This window comes from Gracilinanus agilis, chromosome 2 (genome assembly GCF_016433145.1).
Source record: "Gracilinanus agilis isolate LMUSP501 chromosome 2, AgileGrace, whole genome shotgun sequence".
In the NCBI taxonomy this organism is placed as follows: domain Eukaryota; kingdom Metazoa; phylum Chordata; class Mammalia; order Didelphimorphia; family Didelphidae; genus Gracilinanus; species Gracilinanus agilis.
The window spans coordinates 105,513,216-105,533,054 of NC_058131.1; the positions used below are offsets into that span (position 1 = coordinate 105,513,216).

General features: G+C 38.8%; 1 protein-coding gene across 2 annotated transcripts in view; it reads left to right on the forward strand.

Annotated features, from left to right (window-relative positions):
• SPTBN1 (spectrin beta, non-erythrocytic 1) overlaps positions 1–19,839 on the forward strand; it is a 191,675-nt gene that overhangs the window by 81,190 nt on the left and 90,646 nt on the right. For both annotated transcript variants that reach the window (XM_044663335.1, XM_044663336.1), the window contains exon 2: positions 6,185–6,336. In XM_044663335.1, coding sequence (XP_044519270.1) covers positions 6,185–6,336 — 152 coding nt within the window. The remainder of the gene's footprint in view (positions 1–6,184; positions 6,337–19,839) is intronic.

The following is a 19,839-nucleotide window of genomic DNA, read 5'->3' on the forward strand; positions in this document are numbered from 1 at the left end:
TATTATTCCTATCTGTTTATTAAGACCAAGAGACAGCATGGCAGTGTTGGATTGAAGAGAGCAAGACCTGGATTTAGATTCTTAAACATGAACTCCTTTGCCTAGGCAAGGCATTTAACCTCTCTCTAAGCCTCAATTCCCTATTCATAATGGCAAAGGGAAAAAGGAACAAGCATTATTTAAGTACCTACTATGTGCTGGGAACTGTGCCAAGTAAAGTAGTACATTACAATGTTATCTCATTTATAAAATAAGAGGATTGGACTAGTCACTAGTTGTGAATATTTATTAGGGCCCACCATGTGCCCAGGTACTGTGCTAAGTGCTGGGGTTACAAATAGACTATTTTCTTTCTAACTTTTTAGTCTTTCTAACTCTAGTCTATTATCCTAAGTCTAATCCTCTTTCATAGGATAGCCCTTCTCATACTGGAAGACCATTATTTTATCTCCATTAAGTCTTTTTTCCAGGCTGACACATAGTCAGGAAAGTTCCAGCTCCTTCAGCTAACTCTTGCATGCCATTACCCCTTCACTCTCTTTCCTTCCCTTCCACGTATCAATTGTCTTTCCTAAAATACAGTGCTCAGGATTGAACATAATATACTAAATGGAATCTGACACAGGACAGAGTAACTTTTTTTTTTGCTGCCATATCAAACTTTTGACTCATGAACTTAAAGTCCCAAATTTCTTTCAGACTAGATAGATTTGCTATCTAGCCATGTCTCTTGTGATATACTTAGGTTAATTTTTTTTTCTTTAAACCATAATGTTTATCCCTGTTAAATTTCTGTAGCCAAACCAGATTATTCTGTGTTCCCAGAATTTGTTCCATTCTTTCTTGCTGGCAGTCTGTTGATCAACAAACATTCATTAAGTGCCTACTATATGCCTGACTGTGCTTAGTGCTAAGTGGTAAAAAGAGACAAAAGCAGTCTCTGCCCTCAAAGGAACTTAAAATTTGATGGAGGTGACAACGTGTAAACAAATTATCCAAGATTATTCTTCCCATCCTTTAGATCCCAGATCAAATTTTTCCTGCCCCTCCTCAAAATGGGGTCGGTAAGGAGCACCTCTCCCTCAGACTTCACAAAGTACTGGTCTTGTCTAGCTCCCTCTGGATGCTCTCTCCGAGCCACACTAGTGCAGGATCATAATCAATCCACACTTCATACATAGTGTGAGATTCTTGTCTGATCCGCTAATAAACTTTCCACAGTCCCTCCCTTGTTGTGTATTATATTGTTTTAGAATAACATGCAGCATCTCTTCTAGACTAGAAGTGCCATGATGACAAAAACATCTTCAAATAATTTTTTCCCCTTGGGTTCCTGACAGTGCTCTGTTGTATTGTATGTGTGTTGGCTGAAACATTTGGAATTAAACTGAATTCCCTAGACTTTGTTACAGCCACCCTCCAAGTCCTGGTTGCTTCTCAGTCTGTTTGAAAGATCAAAAGAGAGAGAAGGAACAATAGCAAATGAACAAGAGAGAGAGAGCTAGGGAAAGGTGAGGTCAGAAGCCAATAGAGAATGAAGCCTGCTTTGGGAAGTTTTTCCTTATAATTAGAACTCCCAAGACATGGAATATGCTGCCTTATGATGGTGGTAAGCGCCTCTCACTGTAGGCCTTCATGAAGGGAATTCTTTTCAGATACGAATTACACTAGATGGTTCTGTCCCAAGGTTCTGTGGATTCATTTCTGTATTGCATTTATTTTGTATATTTATTTATATAATTTGCCTCTGAGAGAATCTAAGTTCCTCGAGGGCAGGGACTATTTCATCTTTGTCTCAGTTGTACAGTGTTTGGTGCATAGTAGGCCCCTAATACATAGTTAATTGATTAAATATTCCCCTCTTTGTCTTGGAACAGTCACAAGAAATTCCAAAAGCTCCTAGGGTTAGGGTGCTTCATTCTTTCATAGCTTCTGACCTCTGTGCTCCCAGGACCAATCATCCATCCTCTAGGATAATATCTCATCATTTTACCTTGTCATGTACGAATGACCTTTAGGGGATGAGCCTTTAGGGTTTGACTTCATTTCTTCTGGGGAATTGGCTGCATTTGGACATTATGAGGAAAGATTGTCTTTTATTAATTTCAATAGAAAAACATTAGTTTCAATGTTTTGTGCTTCCTAACTCAGGAGTCTGTTAATTCTTTAATCTTAACCTAAAAGAAGCAAAGATTCCCTTCAGTGTGAAATCTGTCCAGTGGATTAGCAGTTGGCAGAACAAATATTGTGTTATTTTCTTAGAAACGTCTTAATCCAAACAGTTTCATTTTGATCTTGTTTCTTGGACTGGGAAAGTCTGAGAGGCTGAACCGGACTCAACTTCAGATGATTCTTTTTTTTTTTTTTTTTTTAAATTCTTAACCTTCTGTCTTAGAACAGTTACTAAGCATTGGTCCAGGGCAGAAGAGCAGTTAAGGACTAGGGGATTGGGATTAAGTGACTTGCCCAGGGTCATACAGCTAGGACATAGGAAAGGCCAGTTTTAAACCTAAGTCCTTCTGACCCCAGGTCTGGCTCTTTAGCCACTGACCCTCAGGCAGTGCTACTTTAAAACAAATCTCTACTTCAATGCATTTGACAAAGGATTGGTTTGCTGCCACCTTTTATCATAGCTGTCAGAACTTACCTGGGACTGATTTCTTGAGGTGCAGTAAGCCTTATCTGGTGACAACTGGATCAAAACCTCAGCCTTCCGTTTAAGAAAGTGAGCCTTATGAATACCGCTACTATGAAGTTAGTATATAACAAACAGAAGCCCTTTTCCTTCAATAACTCTGCTTTGCCTTCTCTTACTCCTTCCTCTACCAGTTTCCTTTCCAGCTCCTTTGACCCTCACCTTTCTCTGTCTTGTCCCCCATCCCCCTCTCTGCTTGGTGCATCTGACCCTGGAGAGCAGATTCAGACGGGTCGCTGGACGCTTTGGGTGTCTGCCAGTACCCCATTAGCCAGCTTTGCGCTGTGAGAGCCTCTTTCTCCTTTCCTGGAACCAGGGTGAATGAAGGACTTGGTATACAGGCTTGGATGGTTTCCACAAAACAGGCTGGACTACTCCCTAGCAGAATGTCTATTACACGTAGGCCATTACTATTCATTTACTCAACCTTGTAAACCATGGCAAGAGGGCAGGTTACCCACAGGGCTGTAGTGACCGCGGAGGGCACGGTGACCAGGCTTACTTTGTCCTGATGGTGCTGTGCTTTGGTCAGAAAGCAGTATATAGTGTGGAATAAAATGTCTGGGACCTAAATCCTGACCAGTCTTTCTTCTCTCTTCATTCATGTAGTCATAGTAGTGGGAAACATAAATGCTGGATTAATATTGGTCGAAGGGAACTGAACAAATATTTAGGTACTTACGGCACAAAACATTTTGTTCCAACACGAATAACCACCAAACTGGCCTCAGCTTAATTTTATACTTAATGGAGCTGTAGGAGACTAAGGTAATTGATTTGGATGGGCAAAGAATAGGAAGGTTTGGTGTAGGTGAGTGGGCCAATTTATAGTTTATTATGAGAATACTATATATGATTTAAACAGTAGGCCTTCCATGAAGTCTCCCAAGGACTACAGGAATACAGGTTGTGGTGAGCAAGCCCTGAATTTGTTTTCCAGTGGGGTGTAATAGAATATTTAAAATTTTCAACCTAACTACTTAATGAATCAAACTGTTAGATATTGCTTTTAGCCTGGGGACACTGTGAAAAAATCACCCAGCCAGAATTTTAAAGCTGGAAGGGATCTTCAAAGGTCATTTGAGGAGAACTCCTCTCTTATTGGAGAGATGAGAAATTTGAGTCTTAAGGAAGTTTTGACATGCTCAAGGGCATGCTGCTTGCTAACTGGTTAGAAAGCTACCACTACTGATACATTAGCCAGACCTCCTGATTCATGATTCATCTTACTAAACCATGTTTTGGAATGAAACAGAATTAAAAGCACCAAAACCCAACCAGTTTTTCTCATTTGGGAAATATAATAAAAAATGGCGTTGATGTTAATATAATGGGTTTTTAATTTTACTTTTATTTATTATTTTAAATGAATTTTAAAATATTTTAAAGTTTTAATTTCTAAGAGTAAATAGTGATGAATATAATCTACATTATATTAGATAGTTAGGGCCTTCAATAGGCAGGTAGGTGTTTCAGTGGAGATAAAGAAATTATAGTTGGAGCCAGGAAGATCTGAGTTCAGATCCTGCCTTAGATGCTTAATTGCTGTATGATCCTGGAGCAGCCTCTCTGTACCTAGTCTAATCATCTGTAAAATGGGGATAACAATAGTACCTCCCTCTCAGGATTGTTGTGAGAATGAAATGAGATATTGTTTCTAAAGCTCTTTGTAAATTTTAAATTGCTGTAGAAGTGCTAGCCATCAGTAAGAGTGTAAAGGGGTCCCGAGACCAAAACTTTGAGAACTATGGTCCCAAACCATCCTCGACTGGTATAATGATACCTTGTCCACAAGTGAATAGCGATCACTTGGTTTAATCCTGTCATCTCTCATCCCCAGAAGCTCATAGTTTCATAACTGCTAAGTGGCAGAACTTGAACCAGAACCATAAGCCTTTCTTTTATTTGAGTGCATTTTATGTAATTAGGTAGGATTTGTTGTGGCTGAAAGAGAAGAGAGGGCATTTAGTTTCCAGAAAGTCTGTGTCAATTGATACCATGAAGACTGATTCTGTCTTGTCCCTAGTACTGAGCACAGTCCCTAGAACTTAGCAGGTGCTTCATAAATGAATGAATGAATGAATGGAATTACGAAAGGAGTCACTAAATGAGTGAAGGAAGAAACATTAAGTATTTACTACATGCCAGTTACTATGCTAAGCATTAGGTAGTGATATAAATATGAAATCAAGGTAGTCTCTGACTTCAGGGAAGCACCGTTAAGTGAGAAGCAATCTCACTTTATGATTATGAATAAGATGAATATAATATGAAATGAATAGAGAATTGACTTTGGAGTATGGAAGACCTGGGTTCAAAGAAATAACCGACCTACGCTGACTCAATGATCTTGGGAAGTCATGTATTCTCTCAGCAGCCAGGCATTTCTCTAATGCTTTAAATTACAGAGTATGTTGGTACATCCATTCCTTATGGAGAATTCCTATTAGTAAAATTTCAAGGTCTCATTTAAAAAGAAAAGAAAAAACACAGGTTCTGATCCTTGGATCCTCTGTGACTTCTTTGTAGCCCAACTAAAATCTCACCTTCTGTAGGAAATCTTCCCCAACTCATCTTAATACTGGTGCCTTCCCTCTGTTAACTGTTTGCTGTTTATCCTGTATATGACTTGCTTTGTGTGTTTTTGTTTGTATGTTGTCTCTCCCATTAGATTGTAAGTAAGTTCCTCAAGGGTAGGGAACTGTCTTTGCCTCTTTTTTATCCTCATTGCCTGACACTTAGCAGGCACTTAATAAACATTTGTTGATTTAAATATTGAGGTAACAGTTGCTATCTATCTGTTATGTACACAGTTTCTTTTATACCCTCTCCTTCAGAGAGGCAGGGAACAATAAGTAGCTAGAATTCTCCCATATTCCTCTTTTCTCAGTTCTCAGTTTTGGCTAGCCCTTAATACAGTGGATTACTTGTTGTAAGGATTGAATAAATATTTGTTGCATAAGAATTCTAAGTTTTATGAACTGGACATTTTTATAAAGACCTGGGAGGCATCTTGCTTCAGCGTGAGGAGGACTGGCTCTGGTGTTAGGGGCCAGAGCTAAGGCCCACTTCTGACACCTATGACTTGTATAACCTTGGATAAGTTCACTTCATCTCTTAGGACCTCGATTGTCTCATCTCTTAAGTAAGATTGCTGAACTTGATGTCCTCAGAGACTCCTTTTAGCTCCAAACTGAAGATCTTGGTGTATTCTCTGGGAAGGGTAGGAGTAATAAACCAGGGGAATGAGACGGTGATGGTAGCCGGTTTTTCACTTTGAATTTTTGTGGATTATCCAGTTGACTTTCAGACAAATGCCCTTGGTAAAGAAGGTGGAAAAGTAGCCATTTTATTAGCATTTGAGTTTACTGTGCTTTTATGATAGTGCTGGTCAGAATAGAAGAACATGCTTATTACTTTGCAGATTTCATTGTACATGATCGCCAATACTGTGGTTGAAATTAAAATTTTTTCCCTTTCTTTTCTCAGATGAGCGGGAGGCTGTACAAAAGAAGACTTTTACCAAGTGGGTTAATTCACATCTTGCCCGTGTGTCCTGTCGAATCACAGATTTGTACACTGATCTTCGAGATGGACGGATGCTCATCAAACTGCTTGAGGTTCTCTCGGGAGAGAGACTTGTAAGTGAGATTTATCTTCATTCTGACTTTTCCCTTTCCACCTGAAATTTAGAGGAAGAGTATTTTAAAATAGTCTTTTCCTTTTTTATTCTGCAATTTACTATACATTTGTTTGGACAGAAAATGTTAATGGAGGAGGAATTGGGGAATAAACAATAAGTTTTTGAGTCCACACTGTCCTCAAATATAATCAAATGGCTCCATTCTCTTGAATTACAGAAAATTCCTTCTTCAGTGAAATTATAATTTGGTTGATAAGAGTAGAAGCAACATTGCATAGTAGATAGAGAACTATTCTTTCAGTTTGGAAGATGAGGGTCCAAATCATGAGTGAACTCTGGGCAGGCTATTTAAGGCTTGAACTTGTTGATCTGTCTTGGGAGATTGAACTTCAACCATGAAATCACAGCTCTCATCATCCTACCACCACTCCTCCCTATTGCCCCTTCCCTCAGAAGGCAAAACAATTTAGTTTGGTAGAAAAGAGCTTTAACTGTGATGCAAAGTAAGAGGAGTTCTAGAAAAGCAAACACATTGATTCTCCCTGGAACTGTGAATTGGTAAGACTACTACAATTTGGAATTGCGCAAATAAAATGGCTAAAATGTCCGTACCTTTTGATCAAAAGATTCTCCTGCCTTACTACCTATACCTTAAGGAAACCAGTAACAAAAACAAAGGCCCCATATCCTCCAAAATATAGCAGCCTTTTTTCTAGAAGCACAGAACTAGTTTCAAAGTAGACACCATTTCTTGGTGAATGACTAAGTAAATTGTGGCACATGAATGCGACAGAATACTCTTTGCCCCAAGAAGTGATGATTATGGTAAAAACAGAAAAGCCTGGAAAGACTTATAAATTGGTATAAAATCAACTAACAAAACAACAAAAAGGCAGACATGGTGACAGAAGTTTTGATGGAAGGATCAACAAGGCCCAACAAATGAAACTGAATTTTATAAAATTAAAATGGCAGAGGGGCAGGCAGGTGGCATAGAGGATAGAATACCAGGCCTGGAATTGGGTTCAAATGTGGCTTCAGCTAATTCCTGTGACCCTAGTCAAACCACTTAACCCAGTTGCCTAGCTCTTACTGCTCTTCTGCCTTAGTATTGATTCTAAGACAGAAAATAAGGTTTAAAAAAATTTTTTTTAAAGGAACTTTGACCATTTTCCCCTATTTGAACTTTTTGGACAAATCACAGTCTCCCTAGGCTTCAGTTTTCTTATATGTAAATTAGACTAAATAGCTTCAAAAGACCCTAACAGCTCTCAGTAGATGATTCTGTGACTTGGAATCTGGCCTGGAATCCCACCACTATTTATCTAGACTCTCACTCCTGAGCTTCAGCTCTGAATCACCAGTTGTCTAATAGAAATTTCTAACTGGATGCCCTGAAAACATCTCAAAGTCATCATGTCCAAAACTGAAATCTTAATATCCTTTCCCTCAACTCTCCATCCTGCATTACTCCCTCCTTCTTTCAGTCTCCCAGCTTCATAACCTCAGCATTTCTCTCAGTTTTTCTCCCTAACCTATCTAGTTAATTGCCAGATTTTGCTGTCTCTATCGCAACAGCATCTTTCTCACAGGACCGCTTATCTCCACTCACATGGCTTGGCTTGCATAGGCCCCCATGACCACTAGAATATTACAAAAGATTCCTAATGGATCGCCCGGCCTCAAATGTTTTATAGTACACTAATGCCAAAATATTGTCTCTTAAGCTCAAAACTAACAGTGTTACTCCCCTACTCAATTAACTACAGTTACAGTGCCTTTCTGTTGCACCTAAGATAAAATAGAAACTCTTGTTTTGCTTTTAAAGCCCTTCTCAATCTGGCTCTATCTAATCTGTCATTCCTGGTCTTTTCACCAGTGCTTATCATAGTACCTGGCATGTAGTAGTTGCTTTAATTAGTAAATATTTGTGGACTTATTTGCCTTCTTTCTGTTCCTCACACATGACATGCTATCCTCTTTCTTCCTTTCTTTTGTCTTGGCCATCTCCCTTACAATCACCACTTAGAAATGTTCTTCTTCCTTCAAAATACAATTCAAGACACCAAATTCTTTATGAAAAACCTTTCCTGATACCCCCAAATCCTAATGCCCTGCTTCCCAAACTGTCTTGTATTTATTTGTATGCTTATATATACACAGAATATAGAATATATATTTATATATACATGTATATTAACATCCACTTAAACGCATATTTCTGTGCACATAATATATATAATGCATATTTGCAGTGCCTATTTAATGTCTAAAAGTTTATACACAATGCAAATTTTGTGCATATATGTTTAACATGTCTAAAATGATATGTATACCTAATATATAAATAATAATCTATTTGGGTATATGTTTACTACACATCTATATGTGTATGTTCTATATGTTTGCACACGATACATGTACATACATGTGTACATATCTTTGCTTGTGTGTCTCACACACAAATGGGAAGCATATGATAGAGGGAATAGAAAGCCACCCTTGAAGCCAAGAGAACCTGTGTTCACACCCTGCCTTGGATGGTCCATGGCAAGGCCTTTAACCTCTTAGTACTTTTGTCTCCTCTCAAGATTGTAAGTTACAAGGGAGGCGCCAGCTTGCAGGGATGGTGAGAGCTTTCTTACCCGGCAGTTCCTCGTGTCCCCCACATCACCAATCCAGGCTGTTTCAAGAACGTACACATGTTCTTGTTGTCTTCTATATTCAAATGTTAGCCCATTGCAAGTAGGCCATTTAATTCTTTGCACTGTATCTCTAGCACAGTATCTGGCACTAACAGGCATTTATGCTCCTTTTTCCCCTTAATAAATGTTTTCTGAGTGATTCTAATTCTTTTGACCATCTGATTTTTGGCAAGTCCTTTCATTTCCTTATCTGTCAAATTAGAACAATTCTATCTATCCTCCTGGTTTTTTGAGAAGGTAAATGAAGTGATGGAATCAAAGGCATTTTGTAAAGTGCAAATTATCATTAAACATAAATTGTCACGCTTCCTGATTTAGTCTAGAAAGTCTTGAGTCCTGGCCTGAGCAGTATCTAAAAATAGGATTTTTATCGATTTCTTAAAAGGGAACCATTTGAACTGCCATTTATTTTGACTCTAGAAAAGTATGATTTTTCTTTTTTCTTTTTTCCCAGCTCATTTCTTGGTGTTGAAGCTTTTATTTGAGGGTGGAGGGAAAGGCAAGTGTTTTATTGTCTCGCTGGGAACAGTGCTTCTTGGGGAATTCGCTTCACTCTCACAGGCAGTGAAGCTGTCAGTCCTCCAGCAAAAACATAAGCTCCATTCAGTTTCTGGGCTCTTTCTCTGCTGCTTCTGATGTGACTTTTGTTTATGTAGCTTCACCACAAGAAGATTTAACCAGTCACTCTAAACTGACCCAACAGGTTTTGTCTCAGCACGATTTGAAAAATGGATGCTGTCTTTTAAGCAGGCTTTTTCACGGGCATGGGATAGTGGCCAAGCTGACGCCCAGGGAGAGGGAACCCTACATCTGTAGTGACATCACCAGGAAAATATGATGGCGGTGGCTGACAGTATTGCCAGAAAACCTTATTTTAAAGTTTATCTCCACCCTTTAACTTGACAGTAGCAATTTGTCTTGCCCAGACCATCTCTCACACACCTTTGGCCGCAGGCAAAAGGCTAAGATTATGGCCCCGTCACTATTATTAGCAACCCGAGGAGAAAATTGCCTCTTTCAGCCATTACCTATTTGATTCAGCGTGGGACATCTGGTGTGCTTTCCGGGAGGTTTATGACAGATTGCCCAGGGTAAAAACTTGGAGTCAGATTTTCCTCTCTTCCTGTCTTGCTTTCCTGCCTGTCTCTTCAGGAGCAGTGCCCAGTAAAAGACAATGAGGGGGAACATCCAGAAGGACTGTTAGGTATATGCTTTTTGCTCCCAGAGTGGAGTCTACTTTCCTCATTTCCTGTGTGGGTTTGTGGGTCAAACCAAACAATAAACAACTAAATAAAAGGTGGTTCCTCCATAAAATCTGGCCAGTTTTAGTAAGAGTGCTTCCCCACCCCCCTCCTTATGGCGGTGGCAGTGGGGAGAGGGGAGTGGGAAGAGCTACTTATCCTTCTGTCCTTTGTATTTGGATTGTAAACCGATTAAATGTGATGTACAACTTCTAAAATGGTTATTTTTTTTTTTTTTTAAGCTAGACCTGTCCTGGCCTCTTAATGTTTTACTATCTTGATTGTTTTTATTGATTTTTGGGAAACTGTTGTTTAGAAAGTGACACAGGATTCATTAAAGGTCACCTGGGGAAGAAGGATCATCCAAACTTATGTTTTAACATGTAAAGTTCTAATTATCTTTTCAAGTAGGGAATGAGAGCTTCAGAATTTATACTAAATGAGAGGTTTCTTGCCTAGAGAGACTCTGAAAAATAAATGATTTATATCTTACAAATAAGATCAGAATCATTGCTTTTTCTTCAGGATAGTATAACTTTTTTGTTGTTTTTGTTAAAAGACTTTATTATTATAAGATTATTGTTCTCCTTCATCTTTATGACTTTGAACAGTAAAATTTTTGACCCTGGTCAAAGGACTGGAAGGGACCTGCAAGTCATCCTATTTGACTCTTGTCTTGAACAAACCTATCCGATTGCTCTGAAATGACACAGTACTTTTGCAGAACACTCAAGCGACATAATTCCTTTTATTTAATAATTCATTGTAGTCCTTAATTCTCTTTCCAAAGACTTAACACATGTTGTACCCCAAATTTTAATACCTAACCCAGGTTCGATCATGGCCAGAGGAAGAACCACACTGACAATGCAATATGCAAGAAGAGGCTCATTCTTTACTAGCAATAGTAGCTAGGGTCGCTAGGCAGAGAGGCATGCCTGAACGACCCCTTGGAATTCTCAGCCAAGAGTTTATATAGAAATGTTTGGGGAAGGGGGTTGGTACATACATAATTATCAAGGTAGTGTCAGGGACAGGTGGTCAGGAAGCATCTGGGGAGGGGGGTTTCAGGGTCAGGGGGCTGGAAGCATTTGGCAAACATACATTAAATAGGCAAATATTGTAAAGCAGGCAAACATAGACAAACATTCCTCAAGACATCAGATAAGATAGCTTCAGTTTTAGGTTTATGATAGGGGGAGATAAGGAAGACTGTGCTGGGAAACCTTGGGGGCTGGGGGTAGCTAGCCCAGGCCAGAAATAGTTCAGTAGACTGCCAGACTGATTTTTAAATCCAACACACAGAGTACTGAAGCAGCTTAACTCATTGAGAGCATTTTGGCCTTTTCTCTTTGAAGTTGACTGAAAACTGTACTTTGCTAGATGTGGTTACAGTGCGTGCTCCCAAATCCCTCTGCCTCCTTGTCCCATGAAAAGGACCAGACTCCCTTCATCTAAACCAAGGAGAGTGGACCTTCTTAGTGAAGATGTAGAGTCTAAATTTCTACTTCTCCAAGCCATAAGGGGATAGTTATTCCATTGAGTTTTTTTAAATGGGGATGACATCATGTAATAGGGAGGCAGAAATCATTAGATTATCTGGACCAGTAATCTGAAACAGCAGATAATAGAAGAATTTGGATTTAGAATGTATTTTCTTTGCCTATTTTGCATCAGATTTATTATTTTTTTTAATTAACCATAAATCATAGGATTAGAGAGTCCTTGGGGACTTAAAACTACCTCCTTAAGGCCCTGGCCTATATTTTATCTGCTTCTAACCTCTTCCCCCACCCAGTACCTAGTTTTGTACTTGCTCCTAATAGGTGCTTGAGAAATGTTTGTTGAAATTGAATGTAGTCCAGGGGACTTCTTTTACAGATGAGCAAACTTGGGTGATTACTGTGTGCTGTTAGTTGTTCACATGGCCTTTTGTTCAGTCCCCTTCTCTCTTCCCACCCCCCATCCCTATGAACACCCACTATTATTTAGTCTTTGGAGCACATCTCTAATGCAGCTGGTGAAACCTGCAGGCTAAAACACTTTACACCTAGTTTTTCAGACTATTCTAAAATTTTAGAGATCTTCCTACCTTTGTATTCTCTCACCTATAGGTTTTCCCTGCTGACTGACTTCATATAGAATTAAAGAATTGAGAACTGACTGCTTGTTTATTTTATTGTCATTTCCAAAAAAGCCTTTCAAAACCAAAGTCTTCTTTTACTATTCATACACAAATATGATTCCCTTAAGGCTTTGGGGCCTTCCTTTGGTAGGCCTCCCCCAATGCAATTAGTTGACCATTAGCAATACAAAAGCACTTCTTTCTTCATTTGGCCTTTTCTGTTGGGGGAGGGGGGGAGGAGTCACTTTTAAATCCCTCCAAATTCAATCCTTGGCTGCATTTAGATAAACTGATTTCTGAGGAAATTATCTTATACTGGTGTTCACCTTTTTTGTGTCATGGAACTCTTTTGGCTACCTGGTGACCTCTTAAAATAATGTTCTTAAATGTGTAAAATAATATACATAGGATTGCAAGAAGAAACTATCAAAAATTATGTCTATCCTTTCTTTCTATCTATCTATTCTATCTACCTACCTATCTATAAAACCTTTGCCTACCTTCTTAGAATTAATTCTGTGTATTGCTTCTATAAGAATGAAATTACTCATTCTTATACTTCCAAGGCAAAAGAAGGGTAAGGGCCAGACAATGGGGGTTAAGGGATTTGCCCAGGGTCACACAACTAGGAAGTGTCTGAGGCCAGATTTGAACCTTGGACTCCCATCTTTAGGCCTAGCTGCCCCATTTCTATACCATTTGAGGAAAAAGTCTTAGCTTAACTTGATAGAAAGGCTGTTGAAGAAGAAGGCAAGATGTCAATCCCAACACAAAAGGTGATTTCAAAACAAAAATCAGATACTTTTCTATTATTTCAGTCAGTGGTCTATAAGCATTTATTTAGCGCCTCCTCTAGTGTGATAGGCACTACAAAGAAAGGCAAAAAGATAGTCTGACCTTGAGATCACAATCTAATAAAGTGGAAATGGGCTAAATCAGGATAAAAAGATAATGTTTTTAGAGAGTACCTACCACACACCTAAAACTGTTGTTAGGCATTGAGAGAGAATTTAAAATAGAAAATTATTTCTTTGCCTCTAAGGAGTTCACAATCTAGTTAGGGAATCAACCTTGTGGAGTTAAACATGGCCTTTATATACTAGTGGCTTTGTCTAGTCCTCTTCCTGATACTACCTTATAAATTTGATCTCATTTTATCCTCACAACAACCCTGGAGACTAGGGGTTGTTATAATCTTTCATATATGTTATATATAAAATAGGTTTCATGGGCTAGATTGTTAGACCTAATCAAAACTGTAACTTTGTTCCAATGGGAAAATAGAACTTCCTAAAGTTGGAATGTATTAAATAAAAGACCAAGTCCAAGGCCATGGAGCAAATCTGAGGGCCTCAGAGTTCTATAGGTATTCAGAGAGGAGTGCAGTGTAAATAGCTAAGAAAGAGATAATAGGAAGAGGTAGGACTTAAACTTGCAAGAAGAGATAACAGGAGGTAGGTGGTAGGACTTAAACTAGCAAGAAAAGATTAGAATTTAAAATAGGCAAAGAATGGAGGGGGGGGACTTTTCAGCCTTGGGAGAGGGTGGAAGCAGGAAAACCAAGTTGTGGGAAACAGTGATTTATCACCTGTTTTGGAAGAGGGAGTGAGTGGTCAGAAACAGGAGAAGCTTGTACATAGATCTCAAATAGAAAAAGGGAATGAAGTAGATTATAAAAGTTTTGTTTGATTCATTTTTACATGGGCAAAATCCCTCTTGCTCTTATATCCCAAAGCTCAAAGGTTGTGTTGTGTAAGGAGTTACTTTCTAGTCAGTCTGTTGTGAAATCAATTTATTTCGCAATTACAGGAGGTGGGGCTTAAGCTGAGTCTTAAAAGGAGAAAAAGGATTTGGATAGGCACTGAGGCATAGGGTGAACAGTCTAGCCTTGACTAAGAGATTAAAGGAAGAATAAGTAAGATATATTTGGGGAAAAGTGAGGAGACTTGCCTGGCATTGAACAGGGTGTTGGTATATTATGTTACTGCAGATTGTATTGTTAAAGAATAAAAAATTGGGAAAAATTAACACCTTAGAATAAATGGGATGTCTAATCACCTGCCTTCCTCAATGGACCTCTCTTCAATCATTGATGCTCTGCTCGGACTCAGTCCTTAATACTGGGCTTCCTTTGATTATTTCTCTGGTTCTGATACTTCCCTCCAAGTCAAAACCTTTTCTCCCTCTTCAGCTGCCTCCTTTATTTCCATCCCCCTCCACTCTACCTCCTAAATGTCCCACTCCAAATTTACAGACTCCTTCCATTGCTCTTTGACCCTGTATAGGCTTATCCCCACCCCCTCCCCCTTTCTTTCCTCTTCCCTCTTTACTGCGCCCTCTGGAATGCACAATCTACAGCTGACACTAGAAGAACTGGAATTTTAAGAATTTTAAAATACCTTTCAGGATCAACCCTACAATTGGTGGCTTTGCATTTTTAAAAATCTATAACTCAAAGAAATAGATAGTAGGATGAAGTTGTTTTTTTTTCCCATTTAAAAACAAAGTTAACATAAGTTGTCCCTTCTAGCTTCAACAGACTTGCTTTCACCTTAAGCCTTTTCCATTCTCCTGCCATTTTGTGACCCTTTTGAGACAATTCATTCCTGAAAATGCTGCATCCTTTGTCACCTTTTCAGAATTCTTAGTACTTTTTCTCAAAATGCAGCCCCCACTTCAAACTCCCTGGTTTTGATGGGAAGGTTGAAATATTCCTTGTTCCCCATTACTACTTCTAGACTTTCTACCCTCCATCACTTAGTGACCTCTCTTTTTGAGATTCATGCAGTTTGAATTTCGATCCTAGATCCTGATCCATAGGACAGTCTATTTTCCTTGGTGGACTAAATCAATGTAGTAACTATATTTACATTAATTAATTTCAGGGCATAAAAAGTCATGAGAATTTTTCAGCCACTGACTAAACCTTCATTAGGATTTCTTGTTCATTTTTTTTCTCTATTAAATAAGAAGAATTTATTCTCTCCCCTTCTTCCCCCTGTACCATTGTAATAAATAAATTCCTTTGATAGAAATATGCATAGTCAAGTAAAGAAGATGCCCTCATTCGCCCAGATAGTTATGTCTTATTCTGTATTTTGAATCCATCACCTCTGGGTCAGGAAAGGAGTAGCATGCTTCATTTTTAGTCCTTTGCCATCACTACATATGTATTGGTAGTCCTACAAATATTCAAATTATCTAGTTCCTCAGTCTTAGTTCCCATTGAGCCTCCATTATACCTCAGCAATATACCTTTGATCTTCGGACCACTCACAAGTGTTCTACTTTGATGTTCAGAAACTCCAAAATTCTTTTATCTGACCATAATCTTTTTAAAATTTTAAACCTTTAACTTCTGTGTATTGACTTATAGGTGGAAGATTGGTAAGGGTAGGCAGTGGGGGTCAAGTGACTTGCCCAGGATCACACAGCTGGGAAGTGTCTGAGGCCGGATTTGAACCTAGGACCTCCTGTCTCTAGGCCTGGCTCTCAATCCACTGAGCTACCCAGCTGCCACTGACCATAATCTTTTGTTAGTCCATATTTCACTCTACCTTAAGCTAGACCAAACCCTAACCTTCATCCTCACTGTGATCTCCAGTCCTTCCAACCTCTTTCCCAGGCCATCTCTGCACTGTATTCTCTTCTCTTCCCTGTGTTGACCCTTTGGTGAATCACTTTAATTCTGCCCTCCCCTCCACACTTGGCTTTGCTCTTTTACCCTTTTGCTAATCTCTTTTGCCAAATGTCCACTACAGATTACCTCTGCTTTCTCTCCTAACTGTTTACTGCTGAGTGGAACTAGAGAGAGTTAAGAAAACAGACCATGTCCACTATCAGTCCATAGTACATAATTTTGATTGGGCCTTCCCTGCAGCAAGGCAATCCTTTTGTACTTTTCCAATTCCTTCCCTATCCCTGGCACCACTTTGGCCATTCCTGACTTCCCACCACCCTCTCTGCTGTCCACCTCATTTCATACTTCACTAAAACCTTGGGGCTGTTCTCCAAGAGCTCCCTCTTCACTTCTCCTTCCACATGACATCTCTCAAATGTCTTCTCCCGCCTAGCATCCATCACCCATCTCATGGGAAAAGCTGACCTTCTCGTTGACAAGGCATGTGGACAGGTCTCCGTGTGCTCTTCATCTTATCCCATCTTCTCTAGCAGGTCACCCCCTCTTAACCCATTCCCTGTCTAATCTACCATTTCACACTATCTACAAGCTCTGTCTTCTCTATCCTCAAAAATACCTCCCATGAGCATGGTAGCCTGCTAGCGATTGTCCTGGATTTCTCTTTTCTTTCTTTCTCTTCCATACTCACATCAGGGCCTCTTCTTCATTTCCTTATTTTCTTCTGGCTTCCCACCTCCTCATTTAGCTAAAACTACTCTTTAAAGGTACCAGGGAGCTCTTTAATTGCTGGTCTAATGACCTTTTCCTTAGTCTTCAACCTTCTTGATCTTTGATCCTTTGTACTTTCTTTAAATTTTTGTGACCCTGCTCTTTCCTAGTTTCCTTCTACCTGTGTGACTTTTCCCTTTCAGGTTCCTTTACCTGTATATTCATCCTTATCAAAGCCACTAATTGGATGTCCCCCTTAGGTTCTCTCCTAGGCATTCTTCTTCTAAGTAAAAACTTTTATCTCCAGGGCAACAAAAACAGGCCTTCATTTGGATGACTGGCCTTCGTTTGAGACCCCTGGTCCCTGTTTTCTCACTTGGTTATCTCCTTGGCTCATGGGTTAAATGATTATCTCTATTTGGATGATTCCCAAATCCGTGTCCTAGTCTGCCTCCTGAGCTCCCCTTTTATATTACTGCCTTTTAGATGTCTCAAACTGGACATCCCATTGATATTCCGAATTCAGCATGTCCAAAACAGTGCTGGTATCTTCTCCAAAATCATCTCTTTCTGGCTTCCTTATAACTGTTCAAGACACCACCATACCATAGGCTTTGGCCAATAAATATTTTTTAAGCCCTGAGAATACAAAGAAAGGTAAAATAGTCCCTGCTCTTAAGGAGCTTGCTGATTTAATGGGATATACAGCAATATACAGACAACTATGTACAGTCAAGCTACAGACAGGATAAATTGGGAATAATTAACAGAGGCAATGGCATTAAGAACTGGAAAGGGACCTTACAAAGTATTTACATACTTCCAATCTCTGTCCTTCAACATAGACAAGGAAATTGGAAATTCTAAGAAAAGTAAAAATCTCTCCCCAGTGATTTCAAGTAAAATTAACTAATGTTATATAGAGATATTTTTTTAATTTAAATTTTTTTTCTTGTACTTTTACTTCTGAATATGTCCCTCTCTCCCCTCTGCCAGATAAGGCATCCTGTGCAAGGAAAAGTGAAAAAAAAAATAAAATTAGTTATGTAAAATTAAACAGCATATCATTCAGTCTGATAATATATTTGTCATCCTCCTCACTTTTAGTTTCTAACCTTTGCAAAGCAGAGAGAGGGATATTTGTTTTTGTTTTTGTTTCTTTCATCTGTTATTTAGTTTCATATTTTTTAATTATTGCAGCATTCAATTTTGTTCCTTACATTTTTATTTTTTTGAGTCTTTTAAACTCATACCTTCTGTCAATTTCAGTTTCTTTGCTGTTTCTTTTTTACATTGTTGTTGTCATTACAAATATTGTTTCCCTGATTCTGATGACTGCAGTCTGTTTCAGTTCACATAAATCTTCAGAACCTTCCTTCTCTGAAATTTTATTCATCTTATGGCGAAGTTTTTATCACATTACATTCATGTCCCACAGATTGTTTAACTAGCACCCAATCGTCAGATATCTATTTTGTATCCATTTCCTTGACCTGACCATTAGATATTTTTAACATTTCTTCTTTAAATCTCACGTATTAAGTACCAACTGCATGCCTGAGAGGGCATCAGCACTTTGGTGGTCATGGAATGCAATCTCAAATTATAGACAAGGAGACGAAGGCCGGGGGAAGAGCACATGATTATTAGGTCAAGCTCTGTCACCTATCTGGATGGGGCCAGCCTGAGAATCTTGGCTTCTTCTCCTTTTAAAATGCCGTACTTCTGACTGCTTGGTACGCTATTTATTCAAGTACCGCCTTCAGAGTGTTTCCTGCGTCACCTTGGTCCCCTTTAAAGGATGGGTAAAAGCGGAGCAGAGAAGCTTCAGCCCTGGCCACTTCCAAGCCCACTTACCTGAGAGCAGATTCCCTGTGCTTTGCTCCCTTTCCATCAAGTAGGTGGCCAAATAGATCTGCTTCGACACTCTTTTTTTTCCCTCTGCTGTGGTTGAGTGTTTAAAATAACCTTTCCTTATGGCCATTTGGTACATCAGGCAACTGAGACACCACCTAGGCCCAAGCATCTGAAGGAAGCACCCAAAGTGGATATATATAGTGGGTTCTTATTTTCTATCTTTAAAGGCTGCTTTGAGATCCATATTTCTTATGTCGATAAGTCAGTCTGGAATTATGGGAGAGAATTTAGGTGAACGGGGAGAATCCATGGGATTATGTATGGTGACTCAGTTGTTAAATTTTCAGCATAAACATTTGTATTCAGCATTTAGCACAGATGTAACCTGCTTAATAAATATTTATTGATTTATTGTTTATTGATTATATCTTCAAGTGCTACAAATCTGGGCTTGGTTTCATGTTTTCTTGATTGTTTGGGCTTAAGAAAGTGATGGAGAAAATGTTATTAATACAGACTGAACTTAAAAGTGTGTACTATATAGTTCATTTTTTTGAAAAGCTAGTTATCCACCTCCAGATGGATAATAATGGCAGGCATATACACAACTGTGTAAAGTTTTTGTAGGACCATGGCAAGGGAAACTAAAAAAGTGCTAAAAAAAATGTACATACATATTACCCCAGAAACACTAAGGAGTCTTTGTGAAATGAAAAACTTGTTATTCTGACTTTTAACAAAGGTCAAAAATTAGTAAAAGTAAAACCCAACTAGAGCCTTCTGCATTATGGCACACTGAACCAAATATTGAAAATAATCTTTAATATTAAATTATAAAATTAATCTTTAATACAAATAATTTTCAAGAAAGATGAATACACTTGAAATTCAAATGTCATCTTGTGAATGAATGTATATCTCCAAGAATGTTGCCATATTTAAAGCCAATGAAGAAAAATACTGCATAAGAGAAGGTTAGGAGTATCCGGAACAGGTTTTTAGAGGTTAACTGTGAGATCCCAGATTGAGATCTGAGATAATTTCCAATTCCTTCATTTTATAGATTTGGAAAGTAAAGCCTGAAGAGGTTATATAGCTCATCTGGGGTCAAAGGGTAGGGATAGTAGAGTTTTGAGATTCAATTCAAAATCCACTACAAGAAGCATCAGCCTGACTGTATGTCTCTCCTCTGCAATTCCTAGCATTCTCCATTGTTAGCATTTCC